Here is a 19,685-nt window from a genome sequence, read left to right as displayed (position 1 = left end):
TATTCTGCCTATGAAAATCGTTTTCACATTACATGGAATTGGTCAGACATGTTCATTGGTCCTTTGGAAGTGACGTCATGTCACATCTATTACCACAATGCACAGCACCTTGACCTGGAAATTAGAGAAATTATAACAGTCAATCAGTGGAAGAAAATGGAGGAAGAACATTATTCAGCTGCGAGCACAGTCCAAAATCAGCCACAGGATCAAGAGCACCCGTGGCCGTATCTTAGCGAATTCTTTTATTTTAGTGGTATTAATAAGGATTCATTCAAGATTAAATGTGTCCTTTGTCTCCCGCTTGATAAGGAAATGTCGGCCTTCAAATGTTCGCTATCAAACTTAAGGAAGCATATTGAGGTAAGTACGTTAAGTATTTTGTTTTACTGATAGTTTTTTTGTGTGCATGTTTTGACCTTGACGGCGCGCCTTTTATATGTGTAGTAGGCCTATTTTCACTAATGCATGCGATTGACAATATAAGGCTCACGTAATAAAATGCTAAAATGCATTGGTAATTGTCTGTAAATTATTTGCTATGGTAACGTTAGGTCCACGGGAAATTTGGCGCCTATAGCAGTATTGCTTTGAATCATCATTATCGTTCCGTGCTCTCATTGTGTTTGAATTCATGCACAACACAAGAAAATCAAGCGATACATTTTTATTTTTAATAATTACCAAACATGTTGTATTGTCAAAACGGTAACACTTTACAATATGGTTCATTAGTTAATGTATTAACTAACATTGAGATTAAAAGCTTAAACAAGAATCTCTAGTTTTCATTCTTGCTTTTACTTTTACTTCTTTAATACTCAAGTACAATTTTAATGTAGTACTTTTTTACTTTTACTCAAGTAAGATTCTAGCCAGATACTTTTACTTTTAATTGAGTAAAATTTTCCCTCAGTACTTGTACTTTCACTTGAGTAACATTTTTGAGTACTTTTTACACCTCTGCCGTCTTGTCTCCAATCTTGCCTCTCCCTTGTCTCCGCAGCATCCCATCGCGGGTCCCACATCACGTGGTGTTCCCAGCCTCCAGTGTTGCTGCCTGTGAATTTCTTTCCTGTCCATGCGCAGTAGTGTACGCGTCAGGAAAACACGTGTCCGGTATTGTACAGCACTGTACAGTAGCGTACGCTGCTTTACTCGAATTCGTGTACAGTATTGTATGCTACATTGATGTGTAAAATTCGAAAATGTACTGTTCAAATAACATTTTACACTGTAGAATATATCACACGTATTTTTCACTCAAGATACTCCCCGTGTAATGTCTGGGTTGGTGTCGGCTGTAGGGTAACCAGTGGTGGGCCATGTATTTTACACCGAGGCCTTCAGTGCTATCCTCCCGCAATCAAGCCGCCTTCGAATAACCTCACCATGACACGAGGGCAATAGGCTATTGTCATTCGACGTAACCACCCCCCATATTCAGTGACAGTAACTTCTATCGAGTGGAATCAAGTTATTTAACACGAGGCTCAACACCTGAGAGTTACAATACACTAATTGGAGATACATGAATACATAGTGACTGAATCCAAGGATATACCACTATTATGCAGTATGACAGGATGCTGCATCACAAATTGATATCGCATAGCCCAAATCAATGTAATGTCCAATAAATCCGCCACCAAATAATTGTCTCCTTCAGCCATTGTGCGTAAAAAAAAAAACAGGGCTAAGTAAAAATCTAACCAAAAAATATAATGCATTACATCAAAAAATCTAAACGTCACGAAATAAAGTTTAAATCAATCTAAGATGATGCCACGTTACATGTTTCAGTTAGCTGACCCGATCACACCACACGAAAAATGCTGACGTAGGCGGCGAGACAAGCAAGAAGGCTCCGGCGTGTCAAAGAACACACCCAACATGGCACTCGAAATCTGATTGGTTAAAGAATTTGACAACATCGTCCCCATTTGCTTCAATAGCAGAAGGGATTCACTCAAATTTCTGAAGGCCTCGGTAGATGTTTCACCCGGAGACAGCACAGGTGGAAAATCTGATTGGATACACACTCTAATTTATGAGCTGCACTGAAAGCATTGTTACGGAGGGAGAGAGTAGCAATGGCATGACGTTAATAGACTGATGGGAACGAACTTTGTAAAATACATATAGCATTAATGAAAATATATATTAAATAATACATTTCTGATTTTGACAATCTCTAGGCTAGCAGAGAAGGCCTTGCTGGCCCTGACAGCTCGCCTCGGGTAATGTCAAACAGGCGGCGGAGGAGCAGGTGTTGTATTAGAAAACCCGTGAAACAGACCCTCGTTTTCCCCACAATGCCTTTTGAGTTTTGCGAATCGCGGATTTGCCAACTGTGGCTATTTTCAAGAACGTAACTAGACCCATTACAGACAAAGGTTTCGTGTTTTGTATAAAAGTAATGCGACACTAATGGGAGATGCACAATTAGGCTGTCCAACACAGTTAAACAAGAATGCTATATGTCAACATGTAGCGTGATAATTCTCTTTTTTAGGTGACATTTCCCTAGAATGCTAATAAAAAAACAACACCAGCTAATTAAACTTGCTATTTCATGAAAAAAGTGGCACTTGTCAACTGCTATTGTACAATGTGATTTAAAGTGTGAGTTAACTGGTTTTAACTTAGACTACAGTGAGGGAAAAAAGTATTTGATCCCCTGCTGATTTTGTACGTTTGCCCACTGACAAATAAATGATCAGTCTATAATTTTAATGTTAGGTTTATTTGAACAGTGAGAGACAGAATAACAACAAAATCCAGAAAAACGCATGTCAAAAATGTTATAAACTTATTTGCATTTTAATGAGGGAAATCATTACTTGACCCCTCTGCAAAACACGACTTAGTACTTGGTGGCAAAACCCTTGTTGGCAATCACAGATGTCAGACGTTTCTTGTAGTTGGCCACCAGGTTTGCACACATCTCAGGAGGGATTTTGTCCCACTCCTCTTTGCAGATCTTCTCCAAGTCATTAAGGTTTCGAGGCTAACGTTTGGCAACTCGAACCTTCAGCTCCCTCCACAGATTTTCTATGGGATTAAGGTCTGGAGACTGGCTAGGCCACTCCAGGACCTTAATGTGCTTCTTCTTGAGCCACTCCTTTGTTGCCTTGGCCGTGTGTTTTGCGTCATTGTAATGCGGGAATACCCATCCACGACCCATTTTCAATGCCCTGGCTGAGGCAAGGAGGTTCTCACCCAAGATTTGACGGTACATGGCCCCGTCCATCGTCCCTTTGATGCAGTGAAGTTGTCCTGTCCCCTTAGCAGAAAAACACCCCCAAAGCATAATGTTTCCACCTCCATGTTTGACGGTGGGGATGGTGTTCTTGGGGTCATAGGCAGCATTCCTCCTCCTCCAAACACGGCGAGTTGAGTTGATGCCAAAGAGCTCCATTTTGGTCTCATCTGACCACAACACTTTCACCCAGTTGTCCTCTGAATCATTCAGATGTTCATTGGAAAACTTCACACGGGCATGTATATGTGCTTTCTTGAGCAGGGGGACCTTGCGGGCACTGCAGGATTTCAGTCCTTCACGGTGTAGTGTGTTACCAACTGTTTTCTTGGTGACTATGGTCCCAACTGCCTTGAGATCATTGACAAGATCCTCCCGTGTAGTTCTGGGTTGATTCGTCACCGTTCTCATGATCATTGCAACTCCACGAGGTGAGATCTTGCATGGAGCCCAGGCCGAGGGAGATTGACAGTTCTTTTGTGTTTCTTCCATTTGCGAATAATCACACCAACTGTTATCATCTTCTCACCAAACTGTTTGGCGATGGTCTTGTAGCCCCATTCCAGCCTTGTGTAGGTCTCCAATCTTGTCCCTGACATCCTTGGAGAGCTCTTTGGTCTTGGCCATGGTGGAGAGTTTGGAATCTGATTGATTGCTTCTGTGATCAGGTATCTTTTATACAGGTGTAATAAAGGTCGTAGAAGCGACTTCTGGAATCCGGTCTTTATTCGTCTTTCATTACAACACTCCTTCACGCTGCTGACAGACAGCGTGAGAGGGATAGAAAGAGAGAGACGCGCGGAGTCACGTGGCAGCCTGGACCCCCGCTCCCGCGTGGCCCCTTCCCTTCGTTCGTTCCAGTTCTGACTATGTGTTGTTCGTCTCCACCCCTATTTAATACTCGGGTCACGTGGTACCTTTCCACCAATCCTGGTTAGCCTCTATGGAATCTTCCAGACTCCACCGTAGGCTCCCGGGACCACGCCCCTGACTCGTCTCCCCATTGGCTGTGGCTAAAGCCAGCAGAACCAATCCTCTACTTACAGCTGTCACCTTTCTATTACGTCAGGGCCACGCCCCGAGGCTTCCCCCCATTGGCTATGGACCAGGACCGGCAGAGCCAATCATCATGACGAGTTGTTATCCGCCAGCGACCCGGATATAACCTCACATTACATCACTCTCCTCCCCCCCCGGTGTAAAAAGTCTGCCGTCTCGGCTGGGAAAGGAGTGACAGCCCGAATCCCTTTGAATAAATCTTAGGGCGTCTAAGACGCATTAACAAGGTAAGGGGTAGTAGGCGTCAACGCGCCGAGGAATTTAAAACATTAAAACAACCGACATACATTAGGGCGCCCCTGTAGCGCAGTAACACCAGGGTGACAGACCGCAAGGAAAGCAGTATTCGCGAAATGGGAGAGACTTCGACCGCGTACGCGACGCCGGACCCTCTCCTCCCTTCGCGCGTGGTTGCCTCGCCGACTGTTCAGCAGAAGGTGGTTGCCGTGGAGAAGAAGAATTTTCAGTTTCCTTTGTATCTGGGACAGGCACCGTTAGAGGTGGAACGTCCGGGGTCTCGTCGTCCTTCAAAACCTGTTCATCTGTGGGGGGTTTAACACAGCCCCGCTGGGGATCAATCAGCAAGGCAAGTGGCAGATTCGGCACGCCAGACCCCGGCAGGTCAACAAGTGGAGATGAAGGGCCAGCACGCGGGTCAACATAGGGCTTGAGCCACAACGAATGGACATACCAACGACGTTGGCCGTACTGGATGCGAACACTCTGGGGATTCCGAATGTCCACCAGCCTCACAGGCCCCCGCCAAGGCTTGTCCAGTTTAGGGGATGTACCCACTGGCACCTGAGGGCAATGGAGCCATGCCATATCGCCCACCGACCAAGGCATGTCAGTTCGCGATCGACGCGCATACCTCTCGTTCCTTGCCTGCGTACGGGCCGTCGCACATCTGGCGGCCTCTCGCTCCTCCGTAACCCGTTTAAGCGAGTCCCGCACGTGGTCAGGCAAGGAAGGGGACGGTTGTTTCCTTGCTGCACCAAGTTGCACATCAATTCTCACGGCCATACATCAGGAAAAATTACGAATATCCTGTGGACGCGTGCGGAACCATGCGGTATGCCGCCAGGACGCCCGGTATGTGCAAGTCCCAATCGGTTTGATTTTTCACTCACCGTGTGACAAAGCATGGCCGAAAGTGTGCGGTTAAATCGTTCCACCATGCCATCCGTTTGCGGATGGTAAGGGAAAGTGCAGATTTCTTTGTACCCAAAGCAGAGCACACTTCTTTGATCAATTTGGAAAAGTTACGTCCTTGATCTGTGAGCAGCCCTTCGGGTGCTCCTTTATCCATGACATATCCATTCAAGAAAGCCTAGGTGATGGATGAGGCTGTTTGGTCAGGCAAAGGCCAGGCCATAGGCCAGCGAGAAAAATATTCGACCCCGACCAAAAGATATTTATTTTTGCCACAGAATTCGACGGGGACAACAGCACACCCGTCGCACCATCCGCAGCTTCCAATCGCTTCTGGTAACGCAGTGGAATAAGCATTTGTGAGCCTGATGGTACTTCTACTGTGACAGTAACAATCGCGTAAACAGCGTTTCCTGGGGGCGAACGGCCCAGCAGGGACGGCAGGAACGACATTCTACAGCCCCCTGGCATTTCCAAGCAACCTTGGTCGACGAGTATTTTAACGGGCATGCGGCGAAGGAAATCGGTGCCCAATAGGCATGAGACGGCCAATGAACTTGAGATCAAAACTGGTCCCTCCGCGGTGATATTCACTATAGCAATGCGCACATCTACTCGCCCCAAAATACCCATGCTACCCCCATTTGCAGCAATGCACGCGTCGTTAGCCGGTCGAATCCGCGGCGTAGGAATGGACAGATGAAAAATAACATCGGAAGTGATGGTAGCAGACATGCCTGTGTCCACCAAAATACGGACATCGACCCCATTGAGGGTACCCCGTACCATCGAGGACCCCGACACGGCTACCACCCTACAGGCCAATTTCTTCCATTGTGTAACCGAGTGCGGCATCGACACAGGTGACCCACAATTCCCTTCCGGAGTGCAAACATGCGTGCAAGTGGATGGGTGATGTGTCAAGACCTGCCGGGTGTCCGATATGTGCCGACTTGCCCGAGGGTGCCATGGATCCGCGTCCGGTGAAGGAGATGGAAGTCGGCCCGACGGAAGCTGAGGAGGTTGAAGTCGGCAGCGGCAATCCCGGGCGAAATGGCCTCGTCGGCCACACTTAAAGCACGTGGCCGCCGCCGCCCGGCGGTCGTTCGCCCAGGTCCCCGCTCGTGGTCGTCCGGCCCCATCACGCTGCTCGCGTGGCCGGCGTTTCGGGACCCAGCGATGAACAGCAGCCATCACCTCATCGTCGCTGGAGTCGTTGGAGCTGTGGACCACCCGACGTGGAGACCACCCTAACGGTGGCCCGTCTATCTCAGGATCCCCCGTCCATGCAGCCATCTGATCCCAGCGTTTGAGGTTGAACTTGGCGTCCAAGCAGCGCGCCGCCCATCGAGACATAAGCGGTTCGTGGACGCACACCGGTAATGAGATGTTAAGTTCCTGGGCTAACTCTATCATTCTGGAAAGGATGAGAGGATCCAAGAGATCGGCTGACGAATCGGGGTAGGCGGCCATGGCAAGCGCTAACAGCGCCCCTCGGTAAGCCAAGGGCGATTCTTCTGCTCCTCGACGACGTTGCATAAATTTCCTGGTAGCCACCATCAGCGGCTCGTAGAACTCCGCCATTTCCGTGAAAGCGTCACGCAGCGTCTTCTTCTTACTCGCCGGGATGGATCGGAAGACTCCAAAGGAGACATCATCCAACAGCGTGGGCAGAGCCTCCAGCGCCTCTGCCTCCGTCCATCGCACCGACCGAAAGGCTGACTCGAACTGCCACGTGAACACGCTCCAGTCACCCCCGGCGACAAATTCTTTAATATGAGGAAGGCGATGGCCGCGGTGAATGTCCGAGGCCTCGAGCGTCTCCGATCCCACTCTCCGCGCAATACGCGGCTCCGTCAAGATGGCGTCCGGCAGCCGGGTGGCAGCGGCCCCACCCAAGATGGCGTCCGGCGGCTGCGTGGCAGCAACCCCGCCCAAGATGGCATCCGGCGGCTCAGTTGCAGCAGCCCCGCCCAAGATGGAGGCCTCTCCCTCCGCGGCAGGAGTAATGGCGGACGTCGTTTCCCGCTGAAAATCTTGATCATTGGCCCTTGGGTGAATTCCACGCGGCCCGCCCGAGGGCCGCTGATGACGCGACCGCCGTTACAAGATTTAGCAGGATCGCACGGAGCGATTCTATCTGCTCCGCCAGCCGACGCCACCCCTCGTCCGCAGCAGGAGACGTTGTTTCGCCGGCCTGTCGGGGAGAGCAGCAGACGGAGGTAGAGGACCCGCAGCTCCCACCAGCTCGTCCTCGTCCACCTCAACATCTTCCTCCGACGGAGGGTTCGGTGGGTTTCTCTTCTTGAGGTGCTTGAACATTTTGTAAGAATCGTCCAAACGGTCGCAATAGACACTTCTGTCACCAATGTAATAAAGGTCGTTGAAGCGACTTCTGGAATCCGGTCTTTATTCGTCTTTCATTACAACACTCCTTCACGCTGCTGACAGACAGCGTGAGAGGGATAGAAAGAGAGAGACGCGCGCAGCCACGTGGCAGCCTGGACCCCCGCTCCTGCGTGGCCCCTTCCCTTCGTTCGTTCCAGTTCTGACTACGTGTTGTTCGTTTCCACCCCTATTTAATACCCGGGTCACGTGGTACCTTTCCACCAATCCTGGTTAGCCTCTATGGAATCTTCCAGACTCCACCGTAGGCTCCCGGGATCACGCCCCTGACTCGTCTCCCCATTGGATGTGGCTAAAGCCAGCAGAACCAATCCTCTATTTACAGCTGTCACCTTTCCAGAGCCACGCCCCTAGGCTTCCCCCCATTGGCTATGGACCAGGACCGACAGAGCCAATCATCGTGACGAGTTGTGATCTGTCAGCGACCCGGATATAACCTCACATTACACAGGTAATACGCTGAGATTAGGAGCACTCCCTTTAAGAGTGTGCTCCTAATCTCAGCTCGTTACCTGTATAAAAGACACCTGGGAGCCAGAAATCTTTGTGATTGAGAGGAGTTCAAATACTTATTTCCCTCATTAAAATGCAAATCAATTTATAACAATTTTGTCATGCGTTTTTCTGGATTTTTTTGTTGTTATTCTGTCTCTCACTGTTCAAATAAACCTACCATTAAAATTATAGACTGATCATTTCTTTTTCAGTGGGCAAACGTACAAAATCAGCAGGGGATCAAATACTTTTTTCCCTCACTGTATGAGCAGTTACTTTCCATTGTCAATGCAGACATATTCACAAACATAAACGGCTTAAAAACTTACACGTTTACATGACAACATATGACCAACATATCACCAGTTACTTGCGATTGTCAATCGAGACATTCACAATCATCAACACGTGAAAAGCTCTACGTTACAATAATAAGATATTCACTACATATTAAGTTACTTTACATTCTATTCTATGTAAAGTAAATAAATAACACGATCTGACCCAAAAATAACCTATATGAATAATATTGGTCGCGAAAGCATACGTGTTAAACTTTACATTCTCAATGCAGACATTCCAAAAATATACGGCTTAAAACCTTTACGTTCAAATTACAACATATTAACAAGATATGAACACTTACTTCCCATTGTGAATAGACATATTTGCTCAAAAATAGTATGCGCGCCCCACGCTTTTATTTAGTCAGTTACAACAAGAGTATATGAAACATATATAATGCAAAGTACTTGAACAGAAAATATTTATTTTTTACTTTTTAGTACATTTCATAAGTGCGTGTTTAAAAAAAAGTTTAAAAATATATATTTGATCTGTTATTTATCCACCAGTTTTCTTGTTTTTAATTAAACACATCAGAGTTTTGACGTTTATCCTTGCTCTGTGTTATTAGACGAAAGTGTGCAGAGAAATGCACAGTGAGGCCGAGACAGGTCCCATTAGGTTCCTTATTTTAAAGAAAACTACGAATTGTTCTCTTGAGGAAGATGGTACCTACATTTCTAAGCTGACAGTTCGTGTCGCACAAACATATGCAGTCACATGAATACAAGGACATTGCTCATATTCATACCACGCAATCGATCTGTCCAGACATCCCATATTCTATACGTGACCCTGATACACGCAACTTGCTACATCGAGACTCACAATCGGTTGATGGGTAATCATTCGTTCATAATGCTAAATGTTTTCAATGCCATCAGATTTACAGAATCCGAAGAACCAGAAGTATATTTTCCGAGCAAACCCCATTGAGCAGAGATTTGTTTTAAGGGCAACTCGGGCCAGTAAGTAACATCAAAGCATTCCACACAATTACAGATAAAACAAAGAAATGTAATAATAGTAATTACGTTGTAAAATAGCATTCACACCTAAACGTTGGTGATTTTAATAAGAGAGTCAGTTTGAATGAGGACAGAAGATGGCCGGATGGAGATTCCAAGAGACAAAACTTCTTAGGTGGTTCCCAAGGCTTTGGAGTAACTACGTTAAATGAAAGGTAATCTCTGAGTGGTTGACGCCAAAAGCTGCACGTATTGTTGTAATAAGAGATGCCTGTAAATAAGGTGACCTCATTGGGAATTCTTTCAGACCTTTCCAGACCCCACTTCAAACGTGCTGGGCCCTCAATCTGCTTTGCTAAAAAAACTTCGAAGATAAATTTGCCCCTTGAGAGCCTGAACAGACTTTTAAGGCAAGTGTGGCAGCGAGCACCGATGAAGGCCGGCACGGTACACGAGGGGGTGGGTGGCCAGCACCATGCCCGTCCACCTTTGTCTTCCCAGTGGTGTTTAGGCACCACACCAGGTACTCATTTGAGGCTGAGTTGATCTAGGGGAGGCCCAGGACCAATTCAGATAATTGTCACCGATGTCGAACGTGAACGGGAATCAAACTCGGGTTCCCGCGCTCGTAAGGCAGCACGCTAACCGCTGCACGATCCCTCCGCCAAAAACTCCACCCACACCTCCACATCCACAACCTTCTGGGGGTTACCTCGCCCTGCCTCAGAGTCCGAATGCTCCTCCTGCTTGACGCTGCCTCCATTCACCTGGAGGTCGGGGCCTGGAGTTGAGTCTTCATCTTCGTATTTCACCTTCACTTTTTCACATTCCACCTTCACCTTGTCACATTCCACCTTCACCTCTTCAGATTCCCCCTTCACTTCTTCACATTCCACCTTCACCTCTTCACATTCCCCCTTCACTTCTTCCCATTCAACCTTCACTGCTGGCCACGTTGCTAAACTCGGGTTGTCTTTTGGGTCTTGTTGCATGCGAGATGGGCTCGATTCCACCTCCTTCTCCACATGGATCTTCTCATGCCTATTTCGGTCGTCTGACCGTGCGAATAACTTCCCACACACAGTGCACTTGAAGGGCTTCTTGCCTGTGTGTTGTCTCTGGTGATGATTCTTAAGATATCTTGACTGTGTAAATGCTTTACCACACACAGTGCACTTGAAGGGCTTCTCGCCTGTGTGTTTTCTCTGGTGACTGTTAAGAGATGCTGACCGTGTAAACACTTTACCACACACAGTGCACTTGAAGGGCTTCTCACCTGTGTGTGTTCTCTGGTGAATGTTAAGGGATCCTGACCGTGTAAACACTTTACCACAAACAGTGCACTTGAAGGGATTGGCGCCAGTGTGTGTTATCTGGTGAATTTGGAGATGTGATGAGCGTTTAAATGTCTTCTCACACAAAGTGCACTTGAAGGGCTTATCGCTTGAGTGTGTTTTCTGATGTGTCACAAAATTTCCTGAACCTGCAAATGCCTTTCCACACACAGTGCATTTAAAGGGTTTTTCACCTGTGTGTGTTTTCTGGTGAGCATGACGAGATGCTGAACGTGTAAACGCTTTACTACAGACAGTGCACTTAAAGGGCTTCTCTCCTGTGTGTTGTCTCTGGTGAGTTCTAAGTTGTGATGAACGTCGAAATACCTTCTCGCATACAGTACACTTGAAGGCCTTCTTGGCCATGTGTAATTTGTGGTACAAATTAATGTGTCCAGTGTGGCTCATGTCGTATGGACACTGCTCGCATTGATTCCTTCTAGCACTGGGCTGTCTTGAGTCTCTGCTTCATGTCATTCAACCTACACATTACACACAAAATATACACAGTACACCCAGGGGACATGAGATGCACACATTACATACAATATACACAGATTATACACCTACACCTAGTATTATTCACGATGTACTTACAAAAAAATCAACAGACTACCTGCTGGATCTCCTCACTGTTTCGAAGAACAAATGTGACCTAAGGTCTTCGCTCATTTACCAGCTTTACATTCCTTATTGCCGTACAAATACTGAAGGAAGGGTCTTTTCCATTGATGCCCCGAGGGTCTCGAATGCTATCGCCAATAAACTGCAACTTGGATCACTACCTGTGAGATCTTCACTCAAAACTGCTCTAAAGTAGTTGTACACCCCTAGCTGCCACTGCTATTCAGAATAGCCTGAAATCAAATGTATCATTCCGGATGACCGCTACAAAGTATGATCTTGAGTTTTGATTATAGTGTGCTGATCTTTAAAGGTGTATTGAAATTTTTCGATTCTGCTACTGATACTCCTGCTGTTATGCAACCAACTATGGCTGCAAAGTTTGGTCGTACATGTTACAGTGAGGGAAAAAAGTATTTGATCCCATGCTGATTTTGTACGTTTGCCCACTGACAAAGAAATGATCAGTCTATAATGGTAGGTTTATTTGAACAGTGAGAGACAGAATAACAACAAAAAAATCCAGAAAAACGCATGTCAAAAATGTTAGAAATTGATTTGCATTTTAACGGGGGAAATAAGTATTTGACCCCTCTGCAAAACATGACTTAGTACTTGGTGGCAAAACCCTTGTTGGCAATCACAGATGTCAGACGTTTCTTGTAGTTGGCCACCATGTTTGCACACATCTCAGGAGGGATTTTGTACCACTCCTCTTTGCAGATCTTCTCCAAGTCATTAAGGTTTCGAGGATGACATTTGGCAACTCGAACCTTCAGCTCCCTCCACAGATTTTCTATGGGATTAAGGTCTGGAGACTTGCTAGGCCACTCCAGGACCTTAATGTGCTTCTTCTTGAGCCACTCCTTTGTTGCCTTGGCCGTGTGTTTTGGGTCATTGTCATGCTGGAATACCCATCCACGACCCATTTTCAATGCCCTGGCTGAGGGAAGGAGGTTCTCACCCAAGATGTGACGGTATAAGGCCCCTTCCATCATCCCTTTGATGCGGTGAAGTTGTCCTGTCCCCTTAGCAGAAAAACACCCCCAAAGCATAATGTTTCCACCTCCATGTTTGACGGTGGGGATGGTGTTCTTGGGGTCATAGGCAGCATTCCTCCTCCAAACACGGCGAATTGAGAATTGGTCTCATCTGACCACAACACTTTCACCCAGTTGTCCTCTGAATCATTCTGTTCATTGGCAAAACTTCAGACGGGCATGTATATGTGCTTTCTTGAGCAGGGGGGCCTTGCGGGCGCTGCAGGATTTCAGTCCTTCACGGCGTAGTGTGTTACCAACTGTTTTCTTAGTGACTATGGTCCCAGCTGCCTTGAGATCATTGACAAGATCCTCCCGTGTAGTTCTGGGCTGATTCCTCACCGTTCTCATGATCATTGCAACTTCACGAGGTGAGATCTTGCATGGAGCCCCAGGCCGAGGGAGATTGACAGTTCTTTTGTGTTTCTTCCATTTGCGAATAATCGCACCAACTGTTGTCACCTTCCCACCAAGCTGCTTGGTGATGGTCTTGTAGCCCATTCCAGCCTTAAATTTCGATTTAAAGCTTTCGTGACTGCACGGATTCATCTTCTTGGTTCTTTCGGTAAAGTCACGTAGAAGGGAAATAATAAAATAATACAAATAAAACATAATAAAATAATTCTCACGACGTTTCGGCCACAACGCAAGCAGTCGTCCTCAGGTGAAGAACAGGTCTGTCGAGAAGACAGCGTCTGAATGAAACACCCCAGGCTTGGAGCGTATATTTAAGCTGGGTTGGAGGGGGAAGAGCGCCTTGACAAAAGAATTTGCATATCAAGAGGAATTTAGCATATTTATGGGAAATGCAGATATGGGATTAGTACTACTTGTGAAATGCGTAGGAGGTGGGCGGGGGGGTTTCAAAGTCATATTATGCCCGTGCATTATGCAGGATTAGCAGCATCAAAGGGAGGGGATAGGGGTAGCATTAATAAAGGGAAGGAATGTTAATAGTATGTAGCTGCAGTAACTAAACCACTACATAGTATCATCAGTATACTAAATATACTCTCCAATAAGCTGAGCTACTAACAGTAAGTAATACATTACAATTCTATGACGCAAAAAATATAATATGCTTCCAGCTAAACATTTTTCTCTTACATCACAAGGGTCTACCCCGTACTATATACTGCCATAGACAAAACCAACATGGTAGCCAGATGGCTTGCAGAGAACCTCTGTCTTGGAGAAGTCAATGTCATGTGAGCCCACTGAATTGTAGCAGTGATCTGCCACGGCTGAGGTGTAGACGCCAGGGTACTGTATGTCTGGAACCACATCTTTTACAGACAGGACCAGATCACGGATTTTATGTACTGTGTTGAATCGGACCTGGATCTTGTGTTTAATCTTACAATGTATAGTCAAAGGTATAGGGTGGTGTATAGTAATACAGTATATAATTTAATGTTGGTTTTGTCTATGGCAGTATATAGTACAGAGTAGACCAGTGTGATGTAAGAGAAAAAAGTTTAGCTGGAAGCATATTATATTTTTTGCGACATAGAATTGTAATGTATTACTTACTGTTCGTAGCTCAGCTTATGGGAGAGTATATTTAGTATACTGATACTATGTAGTTTATACTTCAGTTTTTTTTTTTACGTGGTGGTTTAGTTACTGCAGCTACATACTATTAACATTCCTTCCCTTTATTAATGCTACCCCTATCCCCTCCCTTTGATGCTGCTAATCCTGCATAATGCACTGGCATAATATGACTTTGAAACCCCCCGCCCACCTCCTACGCATTTCACAAGTAGTACTAATCCCATATCTGCATTTCCCATAAATATGCTAAATTCCTCTTGATATGCAAATTATTTTGTCAAGGCGCTCTTCCCCCTCCAACCCAGCTGAAATATACGCTCCAAGCCTGGGGTGTTTCATTCAGACGCTGTCTTCTCGACAGACCTGTTCTTCACCTGAGGACGGCTGCTTGCGTTGTGGCCGAAACGTCGTGAGAATTATTTTATTATGTTTTATTTTTATTATTTTATTATTTCCCTTCTACGTGACTTTACCGAAAGAACCAAGAAGATCATTCCAGCCTTATATAGGTCTACAATATTGTCCCTGATATCCTTGGAGAGCTCTTTGGTCTTGGCCATGGTGGAGAGTTTGGAATCTGATTGATTGATTGCTTCTGTGAACAGGTGTCTTTTATACAGGTAACGAGCTGAGATTAGGAACACACTCTTAAAGGGAGCCAGAAATCTTTCTGATTTAGAGGGGGTCAAATACTTATTTCCCTCATTAAAATGCAAATCAATTTATAACATTTTTGACGTGCGTTTTTCTGGATTTTGTTGTTGTTATTCTGTCTCTCACTGTTCAAATAAACCTACCATTACAATTATAGACTAATCATTTATTTGTCAGTGGGCAAACGTACAAAATAAGCAGGGGATCAAATACTTTTTTCCCTCACTGTATGTATATCGTTTATTTTTAAATTTGAATCAGTTCCTATGATCACTGTTACATTGTTTTTATAGCTCTATTTTGGTGATTTAGAAAACTTTTGGTTTAGCCATGTTTGTTTGTTGTAGCACAGAGTTAGCCTGATAACTTTAATCTAAATTGTCTCATGGTTGTTTTTGTTTCACTGGGATTTTTGCACACAGCGTTGAAATACGGTGCTTTTTCTTGAAGACTTTGCTGTTTTTTCCAGGATTTTTCTGTTGCATGTAGTCACTTTAAGATGTTTCTTGTTCATGTTTTAGTTTTTTTGCGGTTGCACCTGAGTCAAGAGTCGCATGGCTCACAGGGTTATACCTAATAAATGAAACTAAATGAAATGAAACACCCAGCCGAACAGATACTTAGGCATGCGGTGACTGGGAATGCGGGCGACATAACCCAGCCAATGCAGACTCACTTGCCAGGAGAGCTCACAGATTTTTTTTTAAACCATTAAATATTTTTATCACACCAGGTAAAGCACACTGAGCAATATATCGCTTTTTCAGAAATGACCTGGCCACAAATGATAGCTCAACGAAGTGGCTTATCACGTGGAAATGTTTAGCAGCCAAATATTCTAAAAGTATATTTCTAAATGTCAGGGTCCGGATTGAACCTACGACCTCCTGTATACCAGGCGATGTAGCTAACATCTCGCCATTGTGGCACCACTGATGGGACTTTGTCCAGATCTTGCAATTATCCCTGAACAACTTACACAAACCAGTGTGGTTAAACCCAGGATGGATCGTAGACAGGCTAGCCTGAATATTACAAACTGGTGCAGATGTTCAGTTAGAGGGGGCTCCAAATTTTGCAAGGGAAGGCATGACTGTATCCGAGAAGACCTGAAGCTTCATGTGGAGCGACAGGCGAGGTAGCTGCCATGCAGAATTATGCAGTCGATTAAGTGAAAATGCTGTCCGACTGATTCAGAGTGAAACCTCTGCTGTCAAACCGGTGCTGGACATAAGCACACTGCCCAGGTATGGGAAACTCTCCAACCTCTCATCAACTGTTACATCACCAATGGGGAGCTGAGGGGGTGGAGTCTTTGATGACACAAAATACCCAGGCAGGTGCTTAGTTTTGGTGGGGCTGATGGTAAGACCCCACCTCTTTGTGACACACTCCAGGTTCAGGAGCAGCGCCTCCAACTCCTCCTCTGAGTGAGCAGCAATCACCAGATCATCAGCAAACATAAGGGGCCGTCCATAAATGACGTCACACACCTAGGGGGGGAGGAGGGTCAGACATTTGTGACGATGTGTGACAAGGGGGGGGGGGTTTGAGAAATGTGATGCGACGTCAAATGCGCAACTTTAAATAAATATAAACAAGCGAATTGTTATAACACTAATTTTGATTAATTTTCATTATTAACTATTTGATTATTTAAATTTACTAAGGTCACCTTTTATTTATTCCATGAAGGAGCATTTTGCTTCTTCATGGTAGAATGGAAAAGCATACATTTTGTAAATATTTTGAATGATTGTTATTAAAAAAAGTATTTGTAATGATTCTACCAGGGCTTTTCATTCTGTGGAATGAATATGTGATTGTTATAATTGTACTCTCCATTTTGCTTCATTCTACAAAGTTTCAAGTATTTTCTATACTTATAATTACTTTTAATATTTTATAATTATAATAGAATTTCAATATAATATTCTGAACATTTGCAGTTTTAGTTAAGCGTTGAATATTTTCAAGTGAATTTTATGCTAAATTTCAGCTCTCCAACGGTTCCTTTTTAATACGTATTTATCCTACAACATCAGAGTGCAGCGCCACATTAAATACGCACTACAGTGACAATAGTTTAAAGTGATTTGAAGCATGTTTTTTGTTCAAAACGGAAATATTGTTTTGGGGGGGGGGGCAGAGCTTCGTGACGTCATATTTGAGGGGGGTCTGACTTTTTGTGACGCTATGTGACGAGGGGGGGGAGGGGGGTAAATAATCGGCCAAAATCGCGTGACGTCATTTATGGATGGCCCCTAACATGGCTGATGACCAATAAGGAGCCATCCCTCGACTGCACCCGGGCATCGATCACATGCAGTACACCCAGTAGCAACACATACATATTACACACAAAATATATATATACACACATACACACACCAATAACCTATTTGACACTGTTGTGACATCACCACGTGCTTGTGCCAGGCACTGTGCACTTTAAGGCCATGTGAACTGTTGAACACCTGCTGGCTGGTCACAAGACAGACCCAGATACAATGGGTTGACTGAGATAATTGGCAGATGCATCACCTGTGTCCTCTACTGTGCCAGCTCGATGTGTTTTAGCCACCCGGCGCTCCTCTCATTTGTAGAGAGCGTCGCTCCTCTGCCCTCCGTTGTTGCTGGAGGGCGACTGCCTCCAAGTGTCCAGTAGCGTCCTTCACGAGCCTCCTCCTCCAGAGGCCGATCTTGACACCCCTGGTACCAGTCGTGAGCAAATTCACTCAGCTTCACATCCTCCTGTATCACATCACTCACACATCGTCCTGTATAATATCATCTCATCTTTAGCCCATGACACACCCGTTTAGGCTCCTGTATATAACTTAACAAAAGCTGCTTGGGCATGCAGTGGCTGGGCATACGGGGCACATGACCCAGCCGACGCAGCCTCGCCTGTTGGAAGAGTTCACCGATGGGACTGTCCAGATCTTTCAAGGATTTGCGAGCTCCTCACATAAAGCAGCCTGCTTCAATCTAGGCGAGATCGAAGGCAGCGGCGGTAGTAACGTGGGCAGCAGTAGCAGCTGTTAAAAGTTATCACTTAGGGCCTACAAGAACCTTGATCCGTCCCTGCAGCAACCACCACTACTACGAGCCCTAAAACCACAACCAAAACAACAACCACAACTTCGACCACGACAACTACAACCATCACAACTACGAGCACCAAAATTACGACCACCAAAATTACGACCACCACAACTACGACCACCACAACTACGACCACCACAACTACGACCACAACAACTACATCCACCACAACTACGACCACCACAACTACGACCACAACTACGACCACCACAACTACAACCACCACAACTACCACAAAAACTACGACCACCATAACCACCACAACAACCACGACCACCACAACTACAAACACCACAACCACCACAAAAAACTACGACCACCACAACTACGACCACCACAACTACGACCACCACAACAACCACGACCACAACAACTACGACCACCACAACATAACCACCACAACTACGACAACAACTAGGACCACCACAACACAACTACGACCACCACAACCACCACAACTACGACCACAACTACTACAACCACCACAACTACGATCACAACTACGACCACAACAACACAACCACCACATCCACCGCCACAACAACACAACCACCACCACAACACAACCACCACAACAACACAACCACAACAACACAACCACCACAACAACACAACCACCACAACAACACAACCACCACCACAACCACCACAACACAACCACCACAACTACGATGTCAGCACCTCCGCTCAGAGACCCACGGAGACGACTCACCAGCGTCACTTCCTGGTTCAGGGGTCGTCTCGTGACGTCATCGAGCGCGAGACGGGCTCAGAGTGAGGGGCGGGGATGAGTGGGTCGGGGGGGAAGATGGGGAGGGGCGGGGAAAGAGGGGCGGGGGGGAGAGGGCGGGGCGTATCAAGCGCGTGCATTGTGTGGGCAACAAAGAAGGAGGAGTTTTAACTTTGGAGCTTTCGTGACTGCAGGAATTATTCTTTGGTTCTTTCGGTAAAGTCACGTATAAAGAAAAAATAATAAATTAAATAATAACATACGACGTTTCGATTGCAACACAAGCAATCATCATCAGGTATAATGAAATAGTGACAAAATCTAACCAGAAAACTATAGACAGCGGCGGAAATTTTCACACTTAAATTCCTAACTTAGCAATCTTTGAAATACGTAATCGACCAGGCTATGCGTTAATTGTGTGTTGACCGACTCTCTGTGTCGTTTTACATAACATTTCGATACTTTGCTAGGTTATTTAATTTTAGTGTGTCTCTTTCTCCCTCTAAGCCTGCGTACTTCTCAACGCGTCTCCTCGTACTCATTGACATGTAAATTTTGTCTCTAACCCCTCCCTCTCGCTGCCTCCGCCCCCCTCTGTCTATTTAAGGCCACCCCACAGAGACGATCACCCCTCTCTGTACATGTGTTGCTCGCTCTATGTATCTTGGTGATATCTGTCTGCTTATATGTCTGTCTATAGTTTTCTGGTTAGATTTTATGTCACTATTTCATTATACCTGATGATGATTGCTTGTGTTGCAATCGAAACGTCGTATGTTATTATTTAATTTATTATTTTTTCTTTATACGTGACTTTACCGAAAGAACCAAATAATAATTCCTGCAGTCACGAAAGCTCCAAAGTTAAGATTGAACCACTTCTACGGGGAAGTTCTAAGTTTAACTTTTTTCTCTCTCTCTGGGTTTTTATTCTCTCTCTCTGCCTGT

General features: G+C 45.5%; 1 protein-coding gene across 4 annotated transcripts; it reads right to left on the bottom strand.

Moving 5' to 3' along the window:
* Positions 1-801: 801 nt before the first annotated feature.
* On the bottom strand, positions 802-18,834 carry LOC144953730 (uncharacterized). 4 transcript variants are annotated; one of them, XM_078884312.1, is made up of 5 exons: positions 18,686-18,712; positions 17,441-17,608; positions 16,274-16,389; positions 10,400-11,503; positions 802-1,075 (listed from the first exon to the last, which is right to left on the bottom strand). In XM_078884312.1, exons 4-5 carry the CDS (start codon positions 11,427-11,429, stop codon positions 834-836), a joined length of 1,272 nt encoding a protein of 423 aa, XP_078740438.1. In that variant the 5' UTR covers positions 11,430-11,503; positions 16,274-16,389; positions 17,441-17,608; positions 18,686-18,712; the 3' UTR covers positions 802-833. The 4 variants fall into 4 exon arrangements, with proteins under 4 accessions (XP_078740438.1, XP_078740437.1, XP_078740436.1 ...); XM_078884310.1 differs by lacking the exons at positions 802-1,075; positions 18,686-18,712 and adding exons at positions 3,493-4,863; positions 18,717-18,834; XM_078884307.1 differs by lacking the exon at positions 802-1,075 and adding an exon at positions 3,493-4,863.
* Positions 18,835-19,685: the final 851 nt, after the last annotated feature.

This window comes from Lampetra fluviatilis, chromosome 81 (genome assembly GCF_964198595.1).
Source record: "Lampetra fluviatilis chromosome 81, kcLamFluv1.1, whole genome shotgun sequence".
In the NCBI taxonomy this organism is placed as follows: domain Eukaryota; kingdom Metazoa; phylum Chordata; class Hyperoartia; order Petromyzontiformes; family Petromyzontidae; genus Lampetra; species Lampetra fluviatilis.
This window is presented reverse-complemented; position numbering and strand designations above follow the sequence as displayed.